General features: G+C 31.2%; 1 protein-coding gene across 3 annotated transcripts in view; it reads left to right on the top strand.

Annotated features, from left to right (window-relative positions):
- snz (sorting nexin snazarus) overlaps nt 1–16,739 on the top strand; it is a 135,690-nt gene extending 118,951 nt beyond the window's left edge. For all 3 annotated transcript variants that reach the window (XM_035351503.2, XM_085820510.1, XM_085820509.1), the window contains 3 exons: nt 2,572–2,741; nt 11,392–11,492; nt 11,586–16,739. In XM_035351503.2, the coding sequence (XP_035207394.1) occupies nt 2,572–2,741; nt 11,392–11,492; nt 11,586–11,672 (358 nt within the window). In that variant the 3' untranslated portion in view covers nt 11,673–16,739. The remainder of the gene's footprint in view (nt 1–2,571; nt 2,742–11,391; nt 11,493–11,585) is intronic.
- The last annotated feature ends 255 nt before the right edge of the window (nt 16,740–16,994 follow it).

Here is a 16,994-nt window from a genome sequence, read left to right as displayed (position 1 = left end):
ATCTGCCACCGTTAATAGTATTTGTATGAAAACTATGTATTTTTACAAGCAAGTATTTTTTTACTGTTTGCATTTAAGAATTAGTAACTGAACTTCGTTGTTGAGAAAAATCTAATTTTTTAGTGTTGTAGGTTGGCAAGTATGTAATCCTCTTAGTTTCATATATTCAGCTGTGTCATAGTCCTTTAAGAAATCAGCCAAGAACTTAAGAAGGTAATGAAAATGATAAAGTATTATGAACTGTAAGCAAAAGACATTATTTATGCTTGAAAAGGGAAGTTACTGGAAAAGTTAGATGCTAAAAATGAAACCCATAAGAGTTCAGAATTGCTGAAAGCTTGCATAGGTGGGGAGTGAGGTGGTAACCCTAGAAGTCAGGTTTCCCAGTAGATAGGGGGTTCTGTTATGAGTCGATTTATGTGATTCAGCAGTGAATAAGTTCCAAAATGGATATTCCTAAGAGATATAGCATGTAATTAATATATATGTGTGTGTGTAAAATATAAAAAAATAGGACGGCTTTGCTTTATGCGAACAAGCAACCTTTAATTAACTTTCTACAATTCAGGATCTTCCCTCTAGACCAGTACTTTCGAGAACATATCAGCCTATTACATAACTGCTTCTATAAATAACGAAGTCACGCCATTTTGGAGCAGATTGCTTTTCTCCTCCTGCTCTACCACACTTCGCTGCTGCTTAACCAATCTTTCCTTTGCTAAAATAGTTATGATGCAGAAAGTCTAAATTTAATCGTACTTAGTTTAAATCACTATTGGAGAATTTCATCTAAAGTAAAAATGATCTGCAGTAAAAAGTGAAATCTTTTTGTGTCATCATTTCTGCTGTATTCCACTCGGGCAAACAATGCCCAGACTCTGGCGGCAAGCTTCGTCACTTATGTGCCCGACTGCCAAAATATCATATATATATATATATATAATTTATTTCCTAAACAGTATTGATTAATTGATTATATTATCTCCTAAGTTTAATTAAAGTAGAATTATTTTAAAAGTGTGCATCCATACTGGTAAGTTAATTTGAAAGCAAAATGTTAATAATGTTTTAACGGGGACTGGAGTTAAATCATCACGAAGAATAATATTACAATTGTAAAAGTAAAATTAAAACATGTAATTATTGTCATTGATCGGAAATTAGCTGACTTTTCAAGGGGAACAAACCAACTCCCGTTCAATGATCAATAATTGATAAAAATTCGTAAATATGAAAGTGTTTCGTCTTTACTCGAGTTATAAGTTAAAGCCAAACCGGCAATTCTAGTCAGGCCAAATATTTCCGCGAATAGTTGTTACTCAAAGAACTTATTCTCATGTAGCATTTTAGACAATTCAATTTGGAGTAAAAATAAATTACTGTAGAGAAATCCTGTAAAACTCGAGTAATCGTCCCCGACACTATCATCTTTATGTATTTGAGTACTATATTATTTGTAGAAATTAAACATTGGAAATTGTCATTATGCAATCGAAATCAAAGTAAAGTTGAAATAAACATAGAAGATTATAAAAAAGATAAATAATGCAAACTTTGTAAAAACAATTCTGTGTTACATAACAACATGAAATTAACCAGTCATAACTTAGAGTACTTTCTGCATGATACTTGGTATAAATATTCTTGGCACAACAACTATGACGTTCCTTTCCCTAGTTTCCATCCTGCAAAGAACTCTACACTGCTGATGCTGTTCTAAAATGCTTTTGTTGTACCTCTAAAACCAATGTACATAGAATGTATCATATTTCATTATCACTGGATAAATTTCTATTAAGATGGTTTTTATATGCGGGGAAAATAAAGATTGGGACTTCTTCAAAATTCATTTTTGTGAGCATCATCTTTTCATCTTTCAGCCATCTAAGACTGCAAGCTGTTAAAGTATCCGATTCCTCCTATGCATTAAATTATCACACACATATATCCTTTTTATGTCCATTTCATTCATTGTGTGTTTTCCTCATATCTTAATCCTTAGTTGTACCTATTTAAAAAAGTCTGAAAATTAGCAGTGCTTAGATGCATACTTGCATTTGTATATTTACAGGTACCTTAACCTTGAATATATTTTGAAATGATGACTATTATTATTAATTAATCCTCTTATCTAAAGGTTTATTAAATTAGAGATTTTTCACATGTTAAATGAGATTGGTTACTCAGGAAAAGGCTTCCAAACTATGCATTTAATGTGGCTTATTCTCCAGAAATGTTTTTAAAATGTCTTTTCAACAAAAATATGACAAATTAATCCATCTTATGAAACTTATAGATTTGAATTTGTAATTAGTCAATTGATATTGAATCAAAATTTTGAAGGACATTTTTATGTGCACATGTTCATATTATACTGCCTGAAACATATTCTATATTAGAAATGAGGCGAATTTCAGTTTAATGGAAGGCATTGGAATCGGACTGTCTTAGTTAAGCTAATATTCAAATAAAATAGTGCCATTTGAAACATTATGCAAAAGTAACTATTCATTTTTATTATGTAATGTTACAATTTATATATTTTATTCTATTAATTTGTTTGTTTTGCAGGCAATTGAGAGAAACAGTATCTTGGATTCTTTCTGAACCTATGTTACTATTTTATTTGCAACTGTTTCGTGATACGATGTGGCCTCCATCACCTGTGAAAGAAAATGAAAATGAGAATAAAGTGGAGAATAGGATTCTGGCAAAACAAATGTTTTTGAATAATACCCCAGGCAAGTTATTTTATACAGAGTTTTAACACATGTTGAATTTTTTGTGATTTAAAATGTTTATGTGCACATACATGAAGCTCATTTAAATATTTATTAATTACATTAAGTATTGGAACTGTGAGTTATTTTGAAGTTTCAAGTGCTTTTCCAATAATGTATGTGAAATATCAAAATAACTTGTAACTTCTGTAATTTTAGTTGCTTTCAGAATTTTTTATACATTGAGCTGATGAATATCCATTTAGAGGAAAAATTGTTTTTCTTACGAGTTTTATTTAATTTCTAAAGTTTCTCTTGCAGTTCTGTCTTTTTTAATCATGAAATAGAAAGAACACTGGTTTCTAAATTTTTAAGTCAAATAGTTCTAAAATGCCATTCTGAAAAATCCATTTTTAACAGTAATTCCCTGTAGTTTTTGTGAATTATGTACGATAGTAAGAAGCAAAAATTTATTTTCTCCATATTGTTCATGGCCACTCATTTTGAAATCAGCTTAACCTGAAACCATATAATTATGCAATCATAGAAATGTCCACCGGTAATTATTACTGATTCTGTCTTATATTATGGAATCACAGATCTGACAAATATTGTTACAGAAAATGGCAAGCATGCTGGCAAGATTTTTTCTGGGGGAAGCATGCTAACAGTGGTAGTCTTTGTATCCAAAAGTAGAGGGCCATTTGAAGTTTGTGGTGCTGACAGAGAACTTTGGAGAATTAGCACATATAAATATTGAGTATTATTAATGACCTCTAAGTCAGTTAAGTATTATTAACAACCTCTTGTCCAGTTTCAGTGGTCTGGTACTAAAAGGGGTTAGGAATGTAATTACAGCTGCACAAAGGATTAATTATTTTTTTAACCAGTTAGAGATATTTGTAACAGTACAGGGTTTTATTTAAATTTGTTTGGTGATCGCATCATTCCTTATAAAGGAATTTACACGGAGCAGTCTAACTCTTGTAGATTCAGCATGTATTCCAATACTAAAGTTCAGTTTGGAAGAGGTGAGTAAACATACTTTTTCCATACTGAGCTTATTTTTACAATTGCGGACATACTTTTATGATATGGGAGATGAAGGGAAGAAAACTATGTTACACTGGTGCATCAAAATGGATTTGATTGCATCTAAATGTCCAAAATAGGGAGACAGCATATGAAAGAAAGAGACAAACTGAGGGATTTAAATGGAGTTGATGAAGCAAAGGGAGTGTTAATTCACATGATGATTGTTGGAGTGTGAGGAGAAGCTCGTGGTTTAATTTGAGTAGTTTTTGATAGTCTAAAAATTTCGAGATTTTGATTTGTAAGGTGTATGAATGAATTTGTTATTTCTGTCTGTGATATTCATATTAATATTACTTGATCAATAAATAAGTGACATTACTACAGGATCACATAACACATTGTTTATTACAAACCAACATCAACTGGCAATTACTTCAGTTCAGTTCAATAAGCAACTAGTGTGTTGCCACATATATGTAACATCTCCCCTCTTTTGGGAGAGTCATAGGAATCACTGCATTACATAATTGTCATATTTGGAAGGTCGATATACATTATGACTACTTCTTGTTTTATATACACAATCACGATTAATATTATTGCTATTATCTTGATAGTGAGGATCATTATGTATTTTTGGATGTTCACTACTTATATTTTCCTCATTTTCATTGCATAGATCGTAATAGTCTAATGTCACTAAATTCTGATTTCTAGTTTATCTTAAATGGAAGTTATTCCATCTAATTACCGTATTATCTTTTATTCTAATCCAATATGATCTAGGAGTTGAATGCTTTTTTAAAACTATAGCGGGCTCCCGTTTATTTTCCCATCTCATCATTACCTTTTTCCCAGGAATAAATTCAGGCCTTTCCCTTTTCAAATCCCCAATCCCTTGCGAAACTCATTTTCCAACTATTAAATGGTACATTATCACAAATTAAAGTTTTGGGTATTCCGTGTGTTGCAAATATCGATTTCAATTTACCAGTAACTTCCACTGCATTTTTATTTTTTAGAGGAATTATGTCTACCTATTTAGTTAAGTAATAGTAATTTACCCATTTAGTAAGCCTATTACTAGGGAACTTTTCCTCGCATACCCACAGATATCAGTACCAACATTTTCATAAGGTAAACTGGGAATTTCATGATAAACAAGAGGTTCTTTTACTGTCTGAGGCCTGAACATATCACAAATTAGGCATTTAGAAATCATATTCCCAATGTCACTGTTGATTCCTGGCCAAAATAGTACTTGTCGAGCCCTAGCTTTTGATTTTTCAACCCCACAGTGAGCTTCATGCAATAATGTTAACATACACTTCCTTAGTGCAATTCGATTGTTAAAAAAAAAACTTAATCTTGTTCAACACTCAACTCATTTTTAAATTTAAAATAAGATCTTGCTTCTTTAGAAACTTTATCAACACTCAAAGGCCATCCCTTTTGGCAATATTCTTTCACTAACATTAACCCTTCATCTTCTAATGTAGCTTTCTGAAATTCCCTTTTCTTACTCTCAAACATTTGAAGTTGTTTTGTTAGTGTATGAACAATCTCTATCATATCCATGTTTTCATTTGTGTGTGTTTCAATAAAGGAACGTGAAGGAAGTAAATCTGCATTGTACATATATTTCCCAGGCAAATATTTAAGTTATATTTTAAGAGCTTAATTTTATCCTTTGCAGTCTATTTGACAACACATTAGCAATATTTTTGTTCATAATTGAAACTAATGGTTTATGATCAGTAAGCACTTCTACCTCTTTACCATAAATGTAATAGTGAAATTTATTAACAGCAAATAAAATACTAAGAAATTCTTTCTCAATCTGAGCATAGTTTTTTTCTGCATTATTCAAACTTCTAGAGGAAAAAGCCATTGGTTGCCCATTCTGCAATAAGCAGCAACCTAACCCATCTTTAGAACTATCTGCCTGTATAGTGATAGGTTTACTGCTATCAAATATTCCTAACACAGGTACGTTGGAATTTTTTTTTCTTTTTTTTAATTTCCTGGATGCTTTAGAAAATAGCTGCAACCACTACCATTCTGCTTTGTTTTTCAAAAGTTCCCTTAATATGGCTGATTTCTCTGAAAAATGTGGTACAGGTTTCCTCAAATAATTACATATTCCCAAAACACGCTGTAATTCATGCTTATTCTGAAGTTCCTGTAACTCAATAATGGTTTGAATTTGATCAGGATCAGGTCGCATGCCTGATACATTAAATAAATTACCTAAATATTTAACCTCATTAACCCTATATTGAAGTTTTTGCTTGTTGAATTTAATATTGAGTTTTTTAGGTACACAGGAAATACCCATTGGAAGCCTTAGGAATTTATAGCATCCAAATGGTGTGCTAAAAGTACAAAGATCACTGCTATCCCCATCTAACTCTATTTGAAAAAACCCATTCTTTAAATCCAAAACAGAGTAAACTGATTTATTACATAGCTTTGGTAAAATCTCCTGAATGGTTGGAATCAACACATGGTCTCTTTTTATAGCTTCGTTAAGATCTTGAGGATCAAGGCATATTCTTAAGGATCCATTAGCTTTTTCAATTATTACTAGATTGCTAACCCAGTTTAAAGGTTGATCTACTTTCTCAACCTAATCTTACTTTTAGTTGATTACTTTTTTTCTTTAAAGGTTGATCTCTATCTAATTTGTTTAATTTTAATTCAAGTTTAGGTTTTAAAATAAGTGGTACTCTACATTGTGGTCTCACTACAGGAGCTATCTGATTATCTACTATGATTTTACACAATCCATTAAATTTTCCCACACCTTCAAACACTTCTAAATTATTAATAATAAATTGATCTTTAGATGGAGGTAAAACAATTGTATACTGATCCAACTTACCTTTATTTGATATTCCAACCTTATTTATAAACTGAATCAAATTAAATTTAACACATGCTTTAAGTTTTAATAATGGATGTATATGCTTGCTAGAAAATTTTAAAAACTCTAAAGGATGGTTTTCACCATCTGAGGAACATTGTAACATTAATGACCCATCAGGTTTAATCTTGGACCCCCCTCCCCCCAAATGCTTCTAATACAACATTACACTTGTTTACAATAAGGTTAGAGTTCTTAGTACTTAGTGTTTCATAAATTTTCACAAGCAAAACATTCACTTCAGACCCTGTGTCCAACTTAAAGGTCAAACTTGTCCCTTCAACAATTATAGTTTTAGTCCACTCTTTTGTAGACAAGGTTGAGCATACACTTTTAGTTTTTTGGACATTTATGGAATTCACGAAGAATTCATCATCAGATTCACTATATACATCTGTGTTATGATGCTGAGAAACATTTTGGACATGTTTCAGTCTGCACATAGTCGAAAAGTGATCAAGTTTGCCACAATTAAAGCATTTTTTTCCATATGCTGGGCATTGTCCATTAACGTGATGTCTGTTACATTTTTTACATAAAAACGTCTCAATATTTGAAGCATCATCACGCCATCCTCTGTGCTTCCTCACTGCTATGGCTGCATTGGCTCCTCCTTCTTGTTGTTGCTTCACTTTCCCTCTAGTTACGCTGTCAACATTGTATTCTCTTAACATTTGAGCACGAGCTCAATTCAGCAGCTTTCCCTAAATCAATTGCTTTCTCCAAACTCAGATTACTTTCTCTAAGTATCCTCTCCTGTAAACTGGTATCTGATACTCCAAGGACAATGCAATCACGTACGACAGAGTCACTCTGCTCACCAAATTCGCAAGATTTTACCAGTTTTTTTCAGGTTAGTCACGAAACAATCAAAAAGTTCCCTTTCTTCTTGTTTTCTCTTATTGAATAAAAATCTCTCCACCACGACATTTGTTCTAGGCATTGTGAAAGCTTCAGACCTTTCAAGCACTTTTTCATGGTTGCCCTGATCTCCTGTTAAAAGTGTTAAACACTTCAACTGCTTCCTCACCAGCGGCATTTAAAAATAAAGCAACTTTCACATCCGAATCTTTTGAAGCATGTCGAGAAGCTTTCATATAAATCTGGAACAGCTGCTTGAATTTGTGCCAGTTTTCGGCCACATTGCCGTCGAAACTTAGGCCTTGCAGTGGGCGACAAAATTCCATCTTGTGTCTGCTGAGAGGAAAAACAACCAAAGGGATTGCCTGACAATTAGTTGTATCACTATTCCATCATACGACTATGCCATGTTATATTCATATTAATATTACTTGATCAATAAATAAGTGACATTACTACAGGATCACATAACACATTGTTTATTACAAACCGACATCAACTGGCAATTACTTCAGTTCAGTTCATCAAGCAACTAGTGTGTTGCCACATATATATAACACTGTCAGCTATCATCAAGCTGTATTAGTTGATAGATAAAGAGGTATTTAAAAATTGTAGTAAATTAAAAATCTTTATTTTTTTTAGCTTGCTGCTATTTAGCCTTCTCAATTGCCAAAGCATTGATATATGTTCAAAACTATTAATCTTGATATTTTTAAATACACAGACATGCATCTTGAAATGTGTCCAGATAATTAATGTAGCATATATATTAGAAGAAAGAGTCAAGCTATTGTGAAATTATAATCAAGAAAATACTTCTTAGTTATTGTCTTTTTGGAGACTTTAACTTCGAGACCAAAACCTTGTGCTCTTTGAGGGTTTAATGCCTGTTTTTATGTAGTTTGTCTGGGAGTTTTAACTCATGAAGACACTGTCCAGAAATAATTTTCTCATGCCAAGTGTAAAGCTCATTTTCATTTTTTAAAGCCATAACCACGTGTTTGTGATTCTCACATATATCATTATTAAAAACTTATAATAAATATATTTACCATCCTTATTTCAAAGAGGCAGAAAAAAGTTCATCAAAAATACATAGATGTTAGAGTGAAGAGTGGTCATGTTTACTTGATTCAAAATTTCACTGCCACCAAAACAAAACAAAAAAAAAAAAAATGTGTACACTGCGCAAAGAAAAAAAAAAGCCAGTTCTATATCTTCCATTCTACTGGGCCAATTAATGAAATTCAACTTGCGTTTTTGTCTCTCAAAAGCGCAACTTAGGATATGTATTAGATTTATTTATAACATTGTTCTAACACAAGTATTTTAACATACTTTTCTGAAATAATGTAATTTTTTTCCCATATTTTCATTCTAGAACTCAAATTACACCAAACTACCAAGTTTTGTAAAAATCGCACTACTAGTTCTTAAATAATTAGCTTTCATAATTTTAGCTCCTCAATGTTAATTGAGTTTGGTATATATTTATGAATATCTCCTTTTTATTAAACTTATTTGATTCTTCCTTTCATATTTCAAAATTCAGGTTCATTCCAAATAAAATTCACCCATTTTTTATGATTTATTTTTAAAAATTTTATTTTTAAATAATATTTAAAAATTTTTCAAAAAAATTTTTGCATTATAATCTGTAAAATTTTTACCATCAGCTTAAAGTAGACGTATTTTGTGTCAAAATACCTATGTTAGAACAATGCTATCTGTAAATCTAATATATATCCTAAGTCGCACTTTCGAGACATGAAAAATGCAATTCGAATTTTGTCAATCGGCCCAGTAGAACGAGAGATATAGAAGTGCCCCCCCCTTTTTTTTTCCCCATGCACAGTATACCAAAGTAGATCTGATCAGTGTACATCATTAATGCATGTATGGCCAAAGTATATTTCTTCACTATTGTTCAGATAGCTACTAAGAGTTCAAAAAATAGCATCAGAGTGGTAGCTCTAAATCAGAGAAATGTAATTATTTGTCTTTTATGTATTACTAGCAGCTTCACTGCCAGCCTTCATCTGGCTTTTAAATGTACCAGAAAAAATGGCTGAAGGGAACACCAAACATTAAATTTAATAACTGAGTAGAATTTTACTCTGCAGAACAACTTCATAAAAAAAGTTATTACGTATTATTACAAAATTAAAATGAAATAAGCAATATCCCTTAATACAAATATTAATTCTTCTAATAAATACATATTAATGTACATTAACCAACTTCCCTTTGCAAAATCTTAAGAACTCAAATGGTATAAAGGAGGTTAAGAACTTTGTTTCCTAAAAAAATCGCTCAAAACTTTTCAATATCTTAAAAACAGTGAAATGAGCAATAAATAACATAAAAGAATGCAAAAAACAAAAAATTCTGAAAAGCAAAGTATAATTAATGATATTTTATCTTATATTTTCAAGAGAAAAGCTATATCCCTTAATACAAATATTAATTATCCTAATAAAAAAATTAACCAACTTTCCGTTGAAGGGAAAAATCATGCAAAACTGTTCACTATCTTGCAAACAAGAAATAACATGAAAGCTACTCAAAAAACATAAAATTCCGCGCAGAATTTTACTCTGCAGAACAACTTTAACCAAAAAAAGTCAATAAAAATGTAATAAATATATATATATATATGTCAATGAAATATGCCAATCTCTTAAAAACAGTTACATAAGAAATATGATGAAAAATTGTTGCCAAACCCATATTTCTAAAAGAATGAAACTATTCAAAATGATGCGATTTCATCAAAAATCTAACAACAATAAGACGGGAAAATTGTTGCCAAAATCACATTTTTAAAGATGTGAGAAGTTTACTCGGAAGCTTCATTTAAAAAATCTTTTAAGAATACAAAATATTATCAATTTTCCAAAAATCTTTTTTTAAAAGCAGTTGCAAGGATGAAAGTTTAACGTGTCCAAAAATCAAAGAAAAATAAACTGTACATTTTTAAAAATAAACTTTTTTAGAAAAAATCCCATTGAAAAGGTGTTAAGCTCCTTTTGTTAAATAAATTCGTATTGAATCAATTTATTGAAACACGAAATTTATTTTAAGTTTGTAAAATAGCTAAGTGACTACGTTTCATGACTATGTGAAAATGGAGTGTATAGAGTAAAATCTCGCTTTTCTATAGCCCATAATGTCTCAAAATGATGCAGTTTCATCACAAAACATAAAATTTTAAAAATTCGAATTCGAATTTCGAAACAATCGCTTCGAGGTGCACTGGCTCTTTTCTAGGTGTACCTATGTATCAAATTTCGTAGCCGTGGGTCTATCAGCTTACGCACAGCACAAACGAAAGCACACAGACAGACTCTTTATTTTATTATATGTAGAGATTTTGGCAAAGCTGTATTAGCTAATAGAGAAAGAAGTATTTAAAAATTGTAGTAAGTTAAAAATCTTTAACTTGGCAAAACAAGCTTGGCATAGTTGCATTTTGAAATTATGATGTACATATCATAATTTTGAAATTAAATTATATTTTGTTAAAAATATTTGTCTTGGTACAGTGTTTCAAAAATAAACTTTTGCTTACTACATGAGCCTTTTTAGCATGCCAAAGAGCCATCAGGCATGGCCAAACTGTGAAATATCCGAAGGTTAAAATAGATCATCAGGAAATGGCAAAGATTAAAATGTACCGTCAGGTGCGATTAAAATACGGCTTAGGAACTATACTTTGGAGGAACTATAGTTTATATTTTGATGATATGAAATATTAATCTGATGATATGAAAGGCTGTTTGTCCTGTATTAAAATATATTTCAGTGCAGGGAAGTAGTCTGAAGTGGTTATTTCTTTTCTTTCAGAACTTCTTAATAATCTCATTGGACAACAGAATGCTAAAAAAGGAATGTCTAAAATATTTGATGCACTTCAAAATAAAACTTTCAACAAACAACTGTTTTATGTAAGTTTTTTTATATTTTGTCATAATATAAAAGGGGAAATTAGTTTTGTAACATTTGTGTTATCTCAATAAACGGCTTAATTTCTTTTCCAGAAAATTCTTGAAGCGTTTCTGTACGAATATGCTCCTGAATTAAAGCGAATAACATCATTATACAGCATTGATGGGGCACGCAGTTGAATATAAACTTATATTTTATTCAGAAGCTGTATCATAATGTGATAAATTTCTTAGTTATTAAACTTGTAAGTAGTTGTTAATAGTTCTTTAAGCATTATTCATATGTTATCTCATTAAAAAAGAAAAAGGGAAATATGTTATGAGTTGACTTTTACATGGAAGTCTGAACTTCATACCAGTTTTTATATATATATATATATATAGCTTTACTTACAATGTGTTAATAAATATTAAGTTATAATTATTTATTAAAAATTTATTTGAATTCTTTTAATTATACCATTTTGGCCAAAATTTAGGGTGATCTGCATTTCTAAAGATGTTTCATAAGATTTTAAAAAAGGGAGGAAGACATTTAAGATATTCTCCTGTGTATGAGCTTGGTATGTTCTATGCATTTTAAAAGATAACTAAATCGGTTAGATACAATAGTCTGAGGTAAAATTAAGTAAATGTTTTCCTGAATATTAAATCTGAAGAATAATTTTTAAAACATTAAACTGATGTCAGACAAGTGTGGTTTCTCTGAAGGTCATTTTAACTGAAAAATATAGTCTCATATTCAGATCAGCTTGATATATTCAGAATGTTTAATAAACAAACAAAAAAGAGTTTGTTATAAAAGATTCTTTGAATGTGAGACTTTGCATGTAATATGAGTATGGTTTTCTGGGCATTTTATGAGAACATAATTGAACCAGTTTGTTATTTACAAACTATTACATCATTCCTAATAGATTCTAGATGTTATTTTGTGTCTAAAATATTTTGTAATTTTTTTAATGTAACCTTTAGGTGTATTTTTCTTATTAGCTTCTATATAAATTTCTATTATAATTCTTTTGGTTTCTGTCTTTGTGTTTCATATGAATGATATTAATATTTAGTATAATTGCATGTCTTGCTATTTTCACAACATATTCAATTATAAAAATTATGATTATAGCTGTCAACTCTGAGGTTATTGTGATTTTTACATTATTTATTTGTTTAAGAAAAATTGTATATTTCATTTTTGTTTTCATGCTATTGATATCATGAAAGTTTTGTAATGATTGATTTATTAATAGTATTTAATAAAAATATTTTTATTGAAATATTTGTTTTATAAATACACTGCAAATTTTTGGTGTAAGCATATGTTCAATGTTATTGTTTTGCTATAAAACATTCCAGTATTTTGGGAAATGTGGAACTGCTTTACAACAAAATATAGTGTAGAATTCCTGCTGATTACCATTTGTATGATTGTTATGTCTTGTTCATATCAGATATGTAATTACTTAGAACAACAGTCTGTTTAGAATAATTATATTTATTACTGAAAAAAAAAACTGTTTTTAGCTCAAAAGGGCAATTAGTCTCAAAACATGATTTTGCTTTGATTCACTTTAAATGCATTGTTTTACCGTAATTTCTGGAAGAAGGCCACAGCAGCGTAAACGCTCCACGCGAGAAAAATGGCAGGAAAAAAAATTTAAATTACACAGAAACACCGCATCAATGTAAACGTCGCAATAGATTAAATTGCGTGTGACATCGTCGTGGGCCGTATAGATGCAAAATCTCAACCTAAGTCCTGATATATGACATATCAGTTAAGAAAAATGCATGAAATGAAACCATAATAACTCAAAAATAAATTAAAGGTAAGAAATGTTGAATATATATTTACGTTCACGTATATACTTATATTTACCCACTTAAGAAGTCCATATTTGTAATACTTAGACTATATTATAAAAAACGTTGCAACAACGAAATATTAAATTTGGATGACAAAAGGAAATTTTAGTTACAAAAGGAATTACAGCAAACTGTACATCATATGAAGCCATCAAAATCTGATTCTTCATTATCTAAATTAAAAAGATTTAGTAAATCCTGATCTAAGTCTAAGTCTTCCAGATCATCACATTCATCCTCTTGGTTTACAGTCTCTTTATCTAAGGATATAATTTCAGCTTCTTTGAACCCTGCTATTATTGACAATGTTTTTACCGATTTCCACGCACTTCCTACCCACTTTGCAACTTCTTCATAAAGTGCTCTACGCATCATAGTCCTTATCTAAGTCCAAGTCTTCCAGATCATCACATTCATCCTCTTGGTTTACAGTCTCTTTATCTAAGGATATAATTTCAGCTTCTTTGAACCCTGCTATTATTGACAATGTTTTTACCGATTTCCACGAATTCCTACCCACTTTGCAACTTCTTCATAAGGTGCTCTATGCATTTTACCGCTTTTGGTATACGCATGCAATCCTTCACTCTCACCGCTTTCGGACTTCAGCTTTGAAGGATTTATTACCTGACAAATCTAATGGCTGTAAGATTTTTGTCAAACCACCAGGAATTATTGCTACGTTCGTAGACAATTTTTGACATCTGGTTTTCCACTGACTCAAGTAAATGAGCACGCATGGAATCCATTATCAATAACCCTTTTGGTTGGAAAAAAGATCCCTTACAACATTGCCAAACTTTTTGTAGCCACTCATATGATTGTTTCGCACATCCAGCCATTCTCGTTCGCACAAATAATTACGTCATTAGGAATAGTCTTTCGTTTAAAAATGATCATGGGCTTTAACTTGCCACCGTTTGCGGCACAAGCTAACACACATGTAAATGACGTTCTTTCATGCCCCGTCGTAAGCACAGATACAGTTTTTGCACCAGTTTCATCAACAGTTCTGTTTGCAGGAGAGTCGAAAGCTAACGGCGTTTCATCCATATTTATTATCTGTGACTGAAGAAGTTTTTTTTTTTTTTGTCAATAATATCTGTCACATATTTTAGAAAAGATGCCTTTTTATCCTGCCAGTCCATTGGTAATTGTTGCTTGACTGTTGTTCTAGTACACACAGAAATATTTTTTCTTTTCATAAATCTGCTACACCGGCAAGGCCCTTCTTTGAAATCATTTATGTTCATTTGTTTTGCTGTAAATTTTGCTTGTAAGTGAAATTTTTACAGTCGAAATTGCCATTCCTTTTCCTTGTTGCTCCTTTATCCAGTTTGCAAGGTCGTCCTGTAGATTTGGCCACCTTACAGTACCACTTCTTTTGGCTCATTTCTGTTGTGGTATAATTTTAAGAAGTTCTTTTTCAGTTCTCCAACATCGAATACATCTCTCGTCCACTTCAAACTCTCGAGCTGCTGCTCTATTTCCAATTTGTTCATCACTGAAATTACATTAAGCTTAAAACCAGCAGTATAGCTTCTGTGCCGTTTAGGTGCTATTTTCAAAAATTTTCTGCTCTCTTCTTATTGAAAACTATCCAACAAGTATCTACTCAAACTGATGGGATCTGTATCTGGCAGAATGCCAAGAAAAATCAATTCATGCTGAAGGGGAAATAGGTCAGTTTGTTATTGTGAGGCAGGTGGAGTGGTGTCTGCCTTTGAAAAAAGTTGCAGAAAAGGCAGGGGTGGGGAGAGGATGGGTCCTGGAAGATTCATCCAATGGCAGAGGAGAGAGACTATTCAAACTGATGAGAATGTTGATTTGAAAGGGGGAAGAATGTTATTGTTCTGAGATCGGATTTAGGGTGAATAAGTGAATAAGGCATGTAAGTCGGTTCAAGGGAAAGAATGTTAACAAAATAACATTCGCAAAAAGCAACTGAGAGGTCTTTTGTGTGGGAACAGCACCAATCTATTATGTACAATGACAAGGCCATCCAAACTATGTACAATGACCATCATAGGAAATATTTTATTTTTAGTGCACCTAAACGCCACATGGGTAGAAACCCCGCACCCGCTGAAAATTTAAGTTTTAAACACGTAAACGCCGTGGCGTTTCTTCCAGAAATTATGGTACTTTTCATTCAAGGTCTGTTTCCATGTAGCGAAAAATAATACACTACAAAGTCTGTAATCTGGACGTCCATTATCCGGAATGATCTATAATCCGGACTTCAAAGCCGCAAACTTTTTTTCCGTATGCTTTATGCATGCGCGTTGGGAGGATGTGTCTCCAGATATGTTAAAAAAATGCTTGCATAATTTATGGCCAGCTATCATATTTCATAGTGAGGATGATGAAGATGATAGCCGCGAATTTGAAGGTTTTCAGACATCACAAACTAAAGGTGAAATTTTCCAGTTATTGGATTTTGGAAAGAAATGTGGAGAAGCGGTAATAAATGAAGTTTATATAACAGAAGTTTTTCATTGCGATGACAATGCCCCAATCATCAGTCAATTAACGGACGGCGAAATCCATAGTATAGATCCAGAAAATACTGCCTCTGATAGCGAAGAAAGTGTCAGAGAGGTTATTGAAAATGAAAAAATTTTGATTAACAAGTTAGTCGGTATTCTCGACACAGCAGTTACAGGACTTGAACACTGGAACTTTGAACAAGAAATTATGTCTGTTTTATAGAATTAAAGAGAGAGTATTAGCACTAAAAACGAAGCAACTTAAACAACATACATTGAAAGAAATGTTTAATAAACAAATAAATATTAAGCTTTTTTTTTTTTTGTAAATTTTGATATCCTTTAGATCATAATTACTCTTTATTTCATAAATTACCGTTTCATATTTTTACACACCAACACACACCATATTTTTAATTGTATAATTTCTGCATGCCATCTTACCAGATTTAAATTGATGATCTATAATCCGGAATCGCCGAAGTCCTGACAAGTCCAGATTATGGACTTTGTACTGTATATTTATCTTTCCAATTTAATCTATCTGTTATTGATTAGTAAACTAATCTATGTAAAAGTAATAGATGTAGTTCATAAGAATATTATTTTTTTTAATCTCATTGATTTAAATAAAGATGCATTTAATTTATGATATATCTAATTTAAAACATTAAATATTTTTATAGAATTACGTTATGTATATTTTTTCATTTTCCAAATATACAGAAGGTGTGTAACATTATCTGTTAAGTCTAAAATTATATTCATTATCCTATAAAATGTTTTGTTATTCCACATGGGTCACCTACTGATTATCTCTATTGATGAATCATATTAAACTTTGAAAGAGCTTTGTGGGAATTTATTAAAATTTGGACCCTTTTAGATTTCATTATTATTATTTTCTCTTGTTTGAAAGAAGTTGCAGGTTATGTATTTTTTCCTTCTACTAATCAGTCGTTTGCATAATTCAGAATGGAGTTCGCCAGTTGTGAAAACCAGGTTTCTTGCACTTATAATCTAACAATGACTCCAGCTGATTGCTTGATTTTACCATTCAATGAAAACAGAAAATTTGTGGCAATGTTTTGTTTGTGATAAATAGCTAGTTTTACGATTGACTTAAGCTTTTTGGAAATAATAGAAT

The sequence above is a fragment of the Stegodyphus dumicola genome, chromosome 7 (assembly GCF_044657685.1).
Source record: "Stegodyphus dumicola isolate Sdum_Otavi_A_Nest chromosome 7, ASM4465768v1".
Taxonomy (NCBI): domain Eukaryota; kingdom Metazoa; phylum Arthropoda; class Arachnida; order Araneae; family Eresidae; genus Stegodyphus; species Stegodyphus dumicola.
Note: the sequence above shows the minus strand (reverse complement) of the source record. Positions and strands in the feature narration are given on the sequence as shown.